At 38.1% G+C, this 14,446-nt stretch overlaps 1 protein-coding gene across 1 annotated transcript in view; it reads right to left on the bottom strand.

The window, feature by feature from the left end:
• The window catches only part of LOC121959979 (transcription factor 4-like), a 263,772-nt gene extending 249,607 nt beyond the window's left edge, over window positions 1–14,165 (bottom strand). The window contains exons 1-3 of the mRNA XM_042509549.1: window positions 13,560–14,165; window positions 13,214–13,252; window positions 6,700–6,772 (exon numbers count right to left, since the gene is read on the bottom strand). Of these exons, the coding sequence (XP_042365483.1) occupies window positions 6,700–6,772; window positions 13,214–13,252; window positions 13,560–13,661 (214 nt within the window). The 5' untranslated portion in view covers window positions 13,662–14,165. The remainder of the gene's footprint in view (window positions 1–6,699; window positions 6,773–13,213; window positions 13,253–13,559) is intronic.
• Window positions 14,166–14,446: the final 281 nt, after the last annotated feature.

The raw sequence follows: 14,446 nt of genomic DNA, 5'->3' as shown, positions 1-14,446 counted from the left end.
TAAATGAGAATATTTTCTGGTTTCTTAACCCTTTAACACTTAGATCATTATCAATTTTCTTGTGCTGCATTCAGACACCTTTCACAAGCATTTAAACCTCTTAACCTTGAAAAGATTCGCTTGATTTCCTTAAAAAAAGTGGAAATAAAGCAACTTGACAATACATCTAGATTTAAAATGCTCTCAATTATATATTCAAAATTATGTCACAGGGACAAAAGAAAAAAATCACATTTTTTTAGCACTATCTTGAGGTCATTCTCTTGTTGTGTTTGGGAGTTTTGTCTGGGATTTTATTGTTTTTTGTGTTTTTACTTTTCTTTTTTTTCAGGTAACTTTTTGCTTTTTTGGGGGCAATTTCTTGTTAGTTGCTTGTTGCCCTGTTCCTATGTTTTTGAGAGAAGTCAAGCCAAATTGCTCAGGTATCAAAGGGTCAATCCTCGATGACAGTTAACTGAATATCTTTGGGTTTTGGACAAAACAAGACATTTGAGGGCATAATCTCGGGCTTTGGGAAACAACGATCAACATTTTTCACCATTTTCTGACAGTTTCTGACAGTTAGACTCACTTACAAGAGAAAAGGATCGACAGATTAGCGACGGTGAAGATAATCATTCGTTGCACCGTAAAATCACAGAGGACGGACCTTTTTTGTGATAAACAATAAAACAATCATCAAAAGCTTCTCAGCTATCACGAATGGAATTACATCTTTTGATACGAAATATGCTGATGCTTATTTAAGATCTTGTGCATTTTTAAAGTTTGTGCTTCTGCAGAATCTCTTTTACTGTTGGTTGCTCAGCAGTTTCAGTGGGTGCTGTTTCATGACTTTTCCAAAATATTTATTGATTTGATTTGATTTTTACTAACTGCATGATTTTTCTCAGCCCAGAAAATGTGTTTGTCAATTTCAATAACTTTTGCAGGTTTTCTGTGACCATGGGAACCCTGATTTCTTTCAAAAACGTGGGAAGAAGACAATGAGAAATTTAGGAAGAAATTATCCAGAAATTAGCCAAAAAAAAAAAAAAAAAGTAAAAAAAAAAAAATGTACAAGAAAATTACCTAAAATGATATGGGGTTTTTTTTAAAATAGAGAAGTATGAGAAGAAAAAAAAAAGAAAACGGAAAGGACCTGGGAAAATGCTTCAAAATTATAATAATTCTATAGAAAATAATATATAATAATAAAATAATAATAAAGATTGAATTATGAGTATTAAAAATATAATCCCACTTCATACAAAATCCTAAGATTTTGTAAAATATTTTCTAAATCTACTAATTTATCGAAAATTTCAGGACATTTCTTGCCAAGTTGCTCATTGCCTTTGTTTTCCATGTTTTCAAAAGATTTCAAACCACTTAACTCAGGGTTCAAAGGTTTAAAAACAAGTGAAAGGTGTGTGTACGCAGCACAAGAAGACTGATACAGGTTTCAGAGGGTTAAAGGGTTAAACATAAATGATGAGCAGAAAATACTGGACACAAGTGAATATAAATACAATGTTTTCAGAACCTCTAAATGTATTTTTTTAACTTCTCAAAGTCAAAGTCACGTCTGTTAGCCTGAACTAAAGACGACCCAGTTCAGCGACGGCGTGTCCCAGCTTCTGGCCTCGCCCCAGCCTTTGGAAACCGCTGCTCTCATGGTTGTGTAGGTCTATAGAGTTCTAATTAGCTGCATTCACAAACAGCGGCGGGCTCATCAAAATGCCGAGGCCTGCAGAAAGCCACAGCAGGGGTGAGCAGAGAGTGTGTGTGTGTGTGTGTGTGTGTGTGTGTGTGTCGTACATGTGGGTGTTTAGACGTGTGTGTGCGAGAAACAGAGTGTGATTTGTGTACAGGGATGAGTGCATGCGTGTGTGACACCAGCGTGTGTTCCCGAATCAAAAGAAAAAAAAAAAAAAACACAACAATCTGAAAATGAAGATCGAAGCAGCAAAACGAAGCACAACTACAGATTCTACAAAAAGCCGGGCCTTTTTTTTTTTTTTCCTCCCCAAAAACGTACCATTTCTCGTCCTTCCTCGCATTTGTATGCACGGCACGGGAGCAAACAACGTCGCCGAAACCGCAGAGCACAAACAACAACAACCGCACAACGGAGCAGTAAACAAAGAAGACGTCTCGGCATCTCTCTGTTTTCCAGCCAACAAACAAAATGGCTTCCGAACGCCGTTTAGAGGCAAATAACATGAGCGGGAGCAACAGAAACGACCCGGCTGCTTTCTGTGAAAAGCTTCCAGGAAAGATTTTAAAAAGACAGTATCCTCCGGAGGTTGAGCTCGTCTCACACAGACCGAGGATGTTATGGAAGAACACACACATACGGCAGAATATATGGAGATGCAGCACCACCTACAACCTGATATATGATCACAACAAAGAGGTAACGTATAGAAACGTACATACAACCGCAGAGAAGGCAGGAGAGCAGAGAACAAGAATATCTCCTTTGTACTAAAACAACTATGATCATATCATCACTGCAATATAAATCTTTGCCACTTTGTTGCAAATATTGTCATTATAAAGGAAAAGTCTGCTTTTGTTTGTCTGTAAAAAAGGCCGATTGTTCATCAGTTCATTTCAGATGATCAACTGTCAAACGTTTCCGATTGACAAGCTAATAAATTCGCTTTCTACAAAACCAAAACACTTACACAACTTTCATTACCTTTATTTAAGTTATAATTACATATACACTGTAAAATCTGATAAGTCTGATAAAATAATCTTTAAAAAAGTTAATATAACTATTGATCTAAATTTACATTAACTTTATATCAAATTGTTTAGTTTACTCAAAATTAAGCTGCATTTACTTAATTTTGTGAAGTTGTTGCAACTTGAAAATGACAAGCAGAACTACCTTGTTATTTCTAAGTGTTAGCAACTTTACTAAATCGAGTTAGTTCGACTTAACTTGAAATGAGGATCGATGAAGTTAGGAGATCTGCAAGTTCTGTTTTGTTAACATGAAAATACAAATACGCATGCAGAATACAGATATATAGCACAGTATACTTGCTTTACTGAAGTTGCTAAAAATAATTGATTTCTAATTAAACTTTACATGTTTAAGTTCACAGAAAGAAAAAAAAAATAACAGCTCCCTACATGATCAAAGATTGAATTTATTATGGAAAAGTTCAGCTTTGCAAAGCACCAGATACTTCACAATGAAAAAGTTGAAGTAGTTTAGTTAACTAAAGCTACTTTATAAACAAAAAAAACGATGAATTAAGATTGTGCTCTGAAATTATCACAAAATAGCAGACAAAAAGTCATGTCAACATAAATGCCCAACAATTAAGTTTATTGGAAAAAAATGCCTACTTGCTCGGGTCATAGATTACCCAAAAAATAAAACTCCCCACTGTTGCGAGAAAACTTTTGTTTTGTGTAAAATGTTCATGTAACTTCTTAAAAACAACTTCTTCTATGCATCATCTCTTAAAGAAAATTGCTATAATTAATACCCCTGACTACTTGTAGTCAAAAAAAAAAATTGAAAAGTACAATTTAATTACTTGAATCATTATGCAAATATAAATGCAGATGGACAACTACGAAGCTGCTGCACAATGTAGTTAAACTACAGGTTTAACGACATGATATTCACCACTCCCCAACAGTGTATGCATGCACAAAGACACAAAAAACATTCCTTATCAACCTGTTCACAACTCATTTACTGATAAACTCACTGACTGATGAAGTCACTCGCTAACCACGCCGACGTTCAGACCAAAGGACGGCTTCTGGTACTGAAGTAATCTCTATCAGCTGATATCTGCATATATAAGCAAAATCTGCAAGTGATGGGACAAGATCTTGGTTTGCATTTGTTGTCTGAGTAGTATTGAACAATCAAGTTCGAACAGTCTAAATTAAGGCGGAAGTCTTGGTTTAAACACGAGCTGGCTCCAATGGATCAGCCCGAAATATTCGTGGATGGCTTTTTATCGTCAGTTAGAGTAAGACCTCAATGAGTTTGAAGGCCAAACAGACAGAGTAGTATATTATCCTCGGACAAAGCTTTCTACATTACTGTAAAGTCACAATTACTTGATCCTTTGTTCACATTTTATGCTCATGCAATATACGCACATGTTTGATTAGCCGCCCCGCCAATAAAGTGTTGACTGGTGTCACGTTGTGGTCTGCTACAGGTTGAGCTCGGTTTTTTGCCAGTTGCAGTTTGTTTCTGGAGCACACTGCATCCCGACACAAAGCTGAAGATTAAACATGGCTTTAGTGACTGACTTAATCAATCAATCAATAACGCACTGAATACTTAGAGAACAACTCTTTCGCCCAGCCCGTACTCATTCCAGACTCGTAATATAGTGTTGTTTTGTCAGTGCTTTTTTTGTTACAATATGCTATACAGTATACAATATAGCGCTATAAGCTATATGCTATACCTGCCGTGTCCACGTGATACGTGATTGGTCGGTGTCACTTGAGAACACAGCCGGACTTGTGCATGAAACGCAGCAGGACAACATCACGCTGCCTTTAACCACATAATATAAGGAGCAATAGGTCGCCCACAGGATGGACTGGTCCAACAAACGACGGACTTTCATGCAGGAGTCTGGTGTTTGCTTCCCTTTTTTTTTTTTTTTTTAAACTACACCATATGAAGTAGAATATATGTATCCCTTAAACCTAACCCTCCAGCCAGAATGTGCTTTGTTGACATCCCAGCGTTGGTTGCCGTATGCGCCTTTTTTCTAAAAATAACTACTAGCAGTGTCATCCCACCATGTGTATTTGTTTACATTATTGTAGTGGTATCCCGGAGCATGAATAGCAGACGTAAAAGGACACCAAGAGCGTAATAAATAGACGAGTTGGGATGAGAATGTGTTGGGCATCTCATAGAAACACACAAGTCGCCCTACAGCATCTGTATGAGACTAACCGAGCTTTCAACTAGCTACATTGTTAACCCATTAACAGCAATGTGATGGAAAGAGCAAAAAACGTTGAGTAAGGAGGGGAAGATGGATGGGTCAAACAACCACAGGACTTAAACCCAGGAGACCGGTGTTTGTGTACCAAAAGTCAACTTTTTTTTTGACCACATGGCATGAATACTGGTGTGCATTACAAAACATTGTCGTCAAGGGACGTACTCATTAAGTACGTTAATTACCAAAACTATGATTGTTTGTTCAAACCTAACCAAGTACAACTTCCGCTGAAGAGAACGGTGTTCGTGAACAATGTGAAACCAAACAACCACAGGACTTACACCCGGGAGACCAGTGTTCATGCACCAAAAGTCAACTTGAGTTCTTTAACCATGTGATGTAGTTACTGACGTACATGACGTGACAAAATCTTCATGTACACACTCGTTAAGGTATTAGGTATTTTAACCCAAACTATGATCATTTTCTAAAACTAACACAGTAGTTTTGTTGATGAGACCTAAGTTTCCTGTGAAGACGGAGCAAGATGTGAAAGACACTGAAAGACACTTTAGCGCTAGAGGGAAACCTAGAGTGTCATAGTTTGAATCAAAGTGCCACTGATCAAACTGCCGTGTTTGACAAGCTGGAAGTGAGAACATGTTCATCCAGTGAATGAATGACTGGCTTAGTTTATTAGTGAAAGAACGTCTGACTGACACATGAAACAACTTTATCAACTCCCTTGCATTAACATTCATTAACTTGACTAACATTTCAAAGTCAAAACCACCAAGTTTCACCACTGATGAACCCAAACTGAGCCTGTTAGGCACCAATAACACCCCTGTGTTGAAAAACACGGTAAACTGATCTCCACAATCACACACACACACACAGAGGCAGGAAAGAATGAGAGCAGCAAATCACGAAAACAGGAAGTCTCCTTCAGGAATGAACTTGTGCAGCACAAAAACAAACTTGTTGCACCAAATTTAAATAAGACATTAAAAATCTCAGCACCATCTAATGTCTGCATTTCTATACAACCTTTTCATTAACTATGACATAAAGCAAACAAACACACGTACAAAGTACTCATAAGCACAGGTATATCACAGGTGATGTGACCAAAATAAACGTCACACACTTAATGTAAAATTCAACAATTTTGGTCAAAATCTGTCTATTTAGTCCCCAACAAATGCACTATTTATCATTGTCTGAGTAGCATTTGCTAGAAACTACAGTGCCCAGGTATTTGGGAAATTACTTAGCGTTTTTTTTAAATAAAACTATACATTTTTTTGCTGTTTTTTTAGAGATTTACATCTTCAGCAGATAATAGAAAATAGATCAAATAGATAAGTATACTTGAGAGATCGACTAACTCATGATCAAAGCCATATAGTCGACCAGGCTGCCACATTGTTTGAACAACATGTGACATTTTCAGCAAAATTATAGCATGAAAACACCAACCAGCCCAACAACAAGGCCCAAGTATTCAAAAAACATCCTGCAATTTTTCAAGTCTCCCAAAATAAAAAGTAATCCGCCAAGCAAAACAGCATGAAACCCAAAAACTGCATCTGCATGTGCAGAACATGGTTATACCCACACAAGAAAATTTAAACAGCAAGCGAAGCAGCAGCGAGCAGGTGTAAGAGGACGAAGAGGAGGAGGAGGCTGAGAGAGAGCTGAAAGAAAAGAGGAGGAGAAAAAGAAGAAGAGAGGGGGGAAAAAAAGGAGAAAGCTGACGTACTTGAGCCGGAGAAATGTCCGCTCCCCAGGGAGGTCGGTCCGTTCTTTCCACTGCTAACAGGAGGGGAAAACATCTACAAGACAAACAGAGCGCACATTACCTCCGAGAGCACTGACACTGCAGACAGCAAGACACATCTCTACAGAGTCATCACTGCGGCTACGCACGAAAAGCTTCACTCCAAAACGCCAGGGCAACATTCGGCTGGAAAAAACACTGCCGCCAGATTCTCATCCATGATCATATCATTATTAAGTGTTTTAAATTTAATGTACTTGATTTTTATCTTATGAGAGGTTTTTTTCTGCTTTTAAAATAGTAATTATCTCGTTTTGGAAGGAAACTCTTTGTGGATGTTTACCAAAAAAAACAAAAAACAAAAGGTACATCATCACTAGGGCTGGGTGTCACTGAGTATCATTTTAATACAGATTTAAATTTTGGAACCAATTCCAATAAATAAAGCCAAAATTTAAATTACAATTTTTTAAACACAAGCAGTTATTGTAAGACGTTTAAATGAACTGCAGTTAAAATTGGCAAAATTTTGAGTGAAATCGGGATCAAGGAATAAAGGCCTGCAGAGGTGGGACAAAGTTACTGTTCTACAAGTCGCAGGTTAATCTTAAATCTTCGCTAACGAGTCTCCAAGTCATGACAAACGTGTCTCAGGTCAAGTCTGAAGTCCCAAAAGATGTTCTATGTCGAGGTCAAAAAGTCCAGAGTCAAGTCCCAAGTCCATACAAGTAGCACATCAATTCTCCAAGTAAGATTGGACAATATGGTGAAAAAAAATCTAATATTACCATAATTTGGACCAAATAGCTCAATATCGAGATTACAACAACCTTGTAGATTTTTGGTGCTTTTTTAAACATATTTACACAATGACTTTTTTGAGAAATATCCATCAGTAATGTGGATATAATAAATATATGGGTAAAGGCAAATACTAGAACAGTTAGAACAGTCTGCTGAGTTCAGAAAATGAAACCAATTTAATGTAATTCAGCCTTTAACACCAAGAAAAAAAACACTTGCAATATTACGATATCCAAATCTAAGACGATATTTATTCTTATATCATGGTTTCATTGTAATATTGTTATATTGTCCAGCCTTAGTCCCGAGTCAAATTGATCAGCTCCCAAATCAAGACTAACATGTCCAAAATCAAGTCTTTCAAGTCCAGAATACCAAGGAATACAGATAAATCCCCATTCAAGTGCCAGGACAGTTAAATCCCAAGACAAGACCAGTTACCCAAGTCAAGACCCGTGGGCAGATCTGTAAGTCAGGTCCGTAGTTAAGGCCAACAAGTCCCAAACATACTCCTACGCGTTTAAAAAAGTCTGTTTGTGCCCCAAATTGAATATCATTTAAAATATTTTGACAGAGTAAAAGTGTGTTCGGACCAAGCCGTACAACGAGAGTACATAAAAAGTCCATGCAAAGACACATGTAGAGACGAGCAGACGCCCGTGGCTGCCAATTGATAAAAACACGTGTTCAAGAGCGTTAAAATGTTCCAATTTACCGTAAATTTGTCTATCGGCGTTGAGATTCTCCTGACGTCAATGAGAATCAGAAATGGAAGGCAAACTTATTGTCCCTAAGTTCGCAGATCTTTACGACGCAACAAAAGTGCTGTGCAGAGACAAAACAAAGAGGAAAAGGTTTGGAAAATAAACAAACAAAGCCACGGGATTGCATCGTTAGTTTTGGAAATATGTATGTTACCTGATTCTAGTTATCGTTCGTACTTTACTACAAACAAAGTTAGTTGCAATGTTGGTGTTAGCTGCTCGCACAACTGTTACTCCAAAAAAAAACAATTCATGTGGCGAAAATTGGTTTTGCGTTTGGTCTGAACACACCTTCACAGACATCATGCTAAATGTTCACAAACAGTTTATCTAAATTTTAGAAAAGTCAGTCGTCATTGGCATTTAAGTAAAAGTTAAAGATTTTATTTGGGGTTTTTTTTGAGGCAAATTAATCAGATTTGCGACTCGAGTCCACCACCTCTTGATCCAAGCTTTCTGTACTTGTTAGGGACACATTTCGGTCTGTGCTCAAAATGCGTCCACGTTGGACACCCAGCCCTCATGACCACACAGACTCTCAGCTCAGAGCTGAACACAGATATGAAGGGTTTATTTTCCAAAACACTGCAGGGACATTTTTTGGGTAAGCAGAGACAAAATCAAATTCCTCATTCAGCATCTGTGAAAAATAAACAGGATCACTTAAATCACCTGCTCAATTTTAATATAAATGTGTTTTTCATTCAAACATGCCACTTTTTTTTACCAAATGTTGGACGGCTCATTTTGGAATGAAACACTTCATATCTATTTCATATCTGACTTAAACATATGAGATAATCATCAGAACTAGTCACCATCTGCTCTACAAATCTACAGGAAAATAAGCCCACGTTAAGACAGAGACAGAATTTGAATACTGATTCCGGTTGTTTTAATGTACGAGCTACTGTAAAGCTTCCCAAGAAAAACAGCTCATCAAAGCGAGACATCTGACCTCGATAGATAACCTCTCTGGATAAACACCAGGCCCGTGTGTCGGCCTGTTTGATGGGGAAAGCTCACTGATCGCACTCTGAGCTTCACACTTTCAGACGAGCTTTACGGGGGAAATTTTTCTTTTATACAGACCACAATAAAAGTAAATTAAAACCCTGACTAAAACAATAAATGCTCAATCTGTGGCTGGTCCTAATACAGCCTGTGGGGCCTGTAAGTGTGTAATGTTGGGGTCGCTCCCTCGTGGCTGCGACAAACGAGGAGAAAACAAATGTTTGCGAGATAAAAGATCTAATTCTGATTATTAGCAGGTCTATCGATATCCCAGTCGAACCCACTCTGAGCTGCGGGTGTCAGCTTGTGGGCGTGCAAAGACAGATGATCGCATAAATTAATGCAACCGGCCTGCGTTTATAATGAGAGGAGACACGTTCGAGCTGCTGCTGCCCTCCTTTGTTTGAATTTGTTTTCAAGAATTATCATTTAAGACAGGCTGATTGACATTTTTGGAAACCTGTTAAGGGACTCAAGAGTTATTATATAATATTTAAGGTATACAAAGGCAAGAATAATGTTTATTGTATCATCATAATATTCCTATAGAGAACTGATGGGTCTTTGTGGTTCTCAGTGATGGATTTAGTGATTAGAAGTGATATTTTGTGCTTTTTCCAGCTAAAAAAATACATAAGATTTTTACATGGGTTAATATAAGTCTGTGTAGTCACTTTTTAATGAATCTATAATATGCCTTTTTTTTAAATTAATTTCATCATAACATTCCAGTAAAATTCCTTTAATGTTGTTAAAGTGCCACTAAATGATGCATTTACAGTGATTGTATTAGACATCTGTGGTATTTATAGACAAAATACTATGTATTAAAGGAGTTTAACATTGTATTTATGATAGACGCAGGCCTATATAAGCAATACACCATATATCTTTAATTATTACAATATATTTCTGGTCCTCATTTCTAAAACAACAGTGATGTTATTGCATGTCCTTTGTAAAAAGTCTCACAATAACAATATTCATATAGTATTCACAGATTATCATGTCTATGTTTATGTTTACACTGCAGCTATAGGGGATTATTGTGTAGGTTAGATTCCTCTTTTAATAGCTTTTGGATTCAAATCCCCTATGCTATTGTTATAGTTTTTCTATAATTCTCCTACATGGCCGGTTACAGGGTATATTTAGGCCTCGTCTGTGATCTTATGGTATTTGTTACATTCCAATAGCAGCTGAAAGGGATTTTATCTCCTAGACACATTTTTTTTAATATCGAGATCTTCTGATATTACATGTTAATAGAGACAGTCACCTACATTGCATATGCAGGCCTTATCTGGGATCTTATTTGTTTATTGCATTGCAGAAATTTACAAAATCACTGGGAAATTTTGTGATTTTTTCTCCTATTCTTGCATCTCATCCAGCATCACTAGCCTCTCTACAATAACCCAACACCACTCCAATCTCCTACAGTGTATATGCAGGCCTCAGCTGTGATCTTATTGTTTACTGCTTTGCAGTTGAAGAAACTTGCAATATCACAGGAAAAAACTGTGATTTTCACCTTTACATTTTCATCTTGTTTTCGGATGGCATTATGTTCATGGTGTCTCTCTATATCTCTGCGATAATCCTGAACTACTCCAGTCACCTACATTGCTGACATCAGCTGTGATCTTATTTGTTTATTGCATCCGATGGATTTTACAGTGCTATAGGCAAATATTATAATTTTCTCTCCTACATTTGCTTCTTTTTCTTGTTCAGTATCATTTCAGCTTCAATCCTGCAATATATTTATGTCATTATGCTCATGCTGTCTTATATATACATATCTACGACATTTCTGGACTACTCCAGTCAGCTTCAGACCTCAGTTGTGATCTTGTTTGTTTAGTGCTTTGCATTATTCTTGCAGGAACTTCTGATATTACAGGGAAAAAACTGTGATTTTCTCTCCTACATTTGCATCTCGTTCAGCATCATCAGCCTCATTCCTGTGATATTATCTGATTTCATTATGTCCATGCTATCTCTCTGTATCTCTACAGTATTTCTACTCCTTCACTTACACTGCAGACCTCAGCTGTGATTCCACTTGTGTGTTGCATTGCACTCATCTTGCAGGAACTTACATTATTACAGGAAAATTTTGTGATTTTCTCTCCTACATTTGCATGTAGGAGAGAAACATTACATTACATTAGCATCACTAGCTTCATTCCTGTGATATTTTCTGATTTCATTGGGTTAATGCTGTCTCTACAATATCCCTGGACTACTTCAGTCACCTACATTGCACATGCAGGCCTCAGCTGTGATCTTACATGTTTATTGCATTGCATTGGAACATATCATATTTCATTAAAATTTTGTGATCTTCTCTTCTGTATTTGCATCTCGATCAGCATTACTTGCTTTATTTGTTTATTGCATTGCATAAGTCCTGCAGGAACTTACAATATTACAGCAAAACACTGCGATCCCATTTGTTTAGTATGTTGCATTAGTTATACAGGAGCTTACAAAAATAAAATCGTGATTTTATTAGTTTATTGCTTTGCACTAGTCTTGCAGGAACTCACAATATTACAGGAAAAAAATGTGATTTTCTCACCTACATTTGCATTTTGTTTGGCATCACCAGCCTCATTCCTGTGATTTTTTCTGATGTCGTTATGCTCATGCTGTCTCTGCATATCTCTATGATATCCCTACTCCAGTCACCTACACTGCAGACCTCAGCTGTGATCTCATTTGTTTATTGTTTTGCATTAGTCTTGCAGGATATTATGATATTATAGAAAAAACAGTGATTTTCTCTCCTATATTTGCATCTTGATCAGCATAGCCTCATTCCTATGATATTATCTGATATCATTATGTTCATGCTCTCTTTTTATATCTCTACGATCTTCCTGGACTACTTCAGTCACCACCATTGCATATGCAGGCCTCAGCTGTGATTTTATTCTTCATTGCTTTGTACTAGTCTTGCAGCAACTTACAATATTACAGGATATTTTGTGATTTTATTTGTTTAATGCATTCCATTTGTCTTGGAGGAACTAAAAATATTAGTTAAATTTACTGCTTAAGATTGTTTATTGCATTGCACAAGTCTTGCAGGAGCTTACGATATTACAGGGAAAAAATGATTTTCTATCCAACATTTGCATCTCGTTCAGCATCACTGTCCTGATTCCTGTGATATTTTCAAATGTCATTATGTTCACGCTGCTTCCTTATGATATTCCTAGACTACTCCAGTCACCTACATTGAACTTGCAGGCCTCAGCTGCAATCTTATTTATTTATTGCATTGCATTGGAGCTTACAATATTGCATTAAAAATTTGAGTTTTTCTCTTCTGTATTTGCATCTCATTCAGCATCACTTGCTTTATTCCTGTGATATTTTCTGATGCCATTATGTTCATGCTGCCTCGATACGTTTCATAACAGGATTAATGTCAGTCCGGGTTTTTTTTTTTCATTTTGGGGTGTTTCTTCTTTTTTTTCCCTCCTCCTCTTCAGAACAAAGTTGCTCCCAGAGGAGGACAGGCGCAGAGAAAACATGGCCGAGAGCGGGGGGACACTATTTCCTGTCCGTCAAGTTCACAAGTGTTCTTAAAAAAACACAAACTTCTAAACGGAGCCACGAGTTTGGGCATTTAACATCCTGCTGCACGAACATTTGGACTGCGGAGAGAAAGTGTGACACATTTCCCTCCTTTCGGCTGCCTGTCTGTCTGTCTCTGTGACTGTCATGCAGGTTCCACATCGAGCATTTTGCATCTGAAATAATCTGTACAACACGGTGCATGGAGCAGCCTAGAAACTCACACACAGACAAATAAAAAGGAAACATTTTCTAAATCCTATCATGGGCAGAAAAGCAGACTACACATGAAGGAAAAAAGGACTTAAAATGAGATATACTACCATGGATGTTGGGAACATTTTCAAATCGCTGTTTCGCATCTATAAGACAACAAAATTACTAATGCAGCATCACAATTCTCTGCACACACACACACACACAAACAAAAATGAAATTACAAAACAATATGCACTGACTTTTCTGCAAGTTACTCTACATAAACACACTTTTGTGCAAATAAGTTGAGTGAAAATATGCAGGTTTATGTGCCGTGCAACTCATACAGTCAAAAAAATGTAAACAGTGGTCGCTGTAAGAAGCCTACAGGACGCGTTTATGTTCTTCTACGGCTCATGATACTACTCATTATATTCATATTAACAGTAAGAAGAAGATCGGTTTCCTTACCGCGCTGAAATCCAGCAAGTCGCTCAGTTCCTTGTCTGTGCCCAAAGCTGCCATCCGCTGTTGATGATGCATTTTAGCAAAATCGCACGGACCTAAAAACATGGAAACAAATGAAGAGATAGATCGATAGAAGAGGACAGGTAGACAGATTGATAGATGGAGAGACAGAGGGAGGGAGAGGAGGACCTCGGCTTTTTTTGCGCACCGCTCCGCTCCCGGATCTCTTTTCCTCCACAGCGAAATAAATCCAGTAAAACAACCTCACAGCCTCGATCACAAATCTAGTTTTCTTTCATCCTCGGCGCACAGGGCTCAGTCCCGGGTTCCTGCTTTGGCACGGAAAAAAAACTGACAGGAAATAAAAAAGAAGGGGGTGCGCGACAGGACGGGAGTGTTTTTCGCGTGCGTTTTTGGTGTGTTTTTCTCCAGCCAAACAAGTCCGACCTCTCCGCGTTAAGACGCAGTTTGTCCGCCGCGGCTGACTGTCAGGCTCACACACGATATAAATAAATAACACGCTGTGTCTCCGCGAGCCTCCCGGGGAGGAAAAAGATCATCTCACAAATGTGTTTTTGTGTGTCAGAGGGAAGAGTCCAGGCGGGGTGAGCGCTGCTCCTGGCCGGGCTGAGGGTCCCCTCCGCTCGGGCTGCGGGTGCTGAAGATCCCCGGGTACGCAGGACGGATCCCATGTGCGTCTGGCACAGCCTCGGTGTGATAAATGTGTTCGTGCGGCCACCTAGCTTACATTCTCGTCCAACACCGCCGCGACGAGCTGCTGCTGCTGCACGAGAGAGCGGAAAAACTGCAGGAAAAATAAATATATTTTAAAGAAAAATTGTTCTGTTGGTTTGATTGATTGGCTGATTGGTGCGGTGATTGGCTGGGTT

Source organism: Plectropomus leopardus, chromosome 20 (assembly GCF_008729295.1).
Source record: "Plectropomus leopardus isolate mb chromosome 20, YSFRI_Pleo_2.0, whole genome shotgun sequence".
Lineage (NCBI taxonomy): Eukaryota > Metazoa > Chordata > Actinopteri > Perciformes > Serranidae > Plectropomus > Plectropomus leopardus.
The sequence above is the reverse complement of the archived record's forward strand: the minus strand, read 5'-3'. Positions and strand labels throughout refer to the sequence as shown.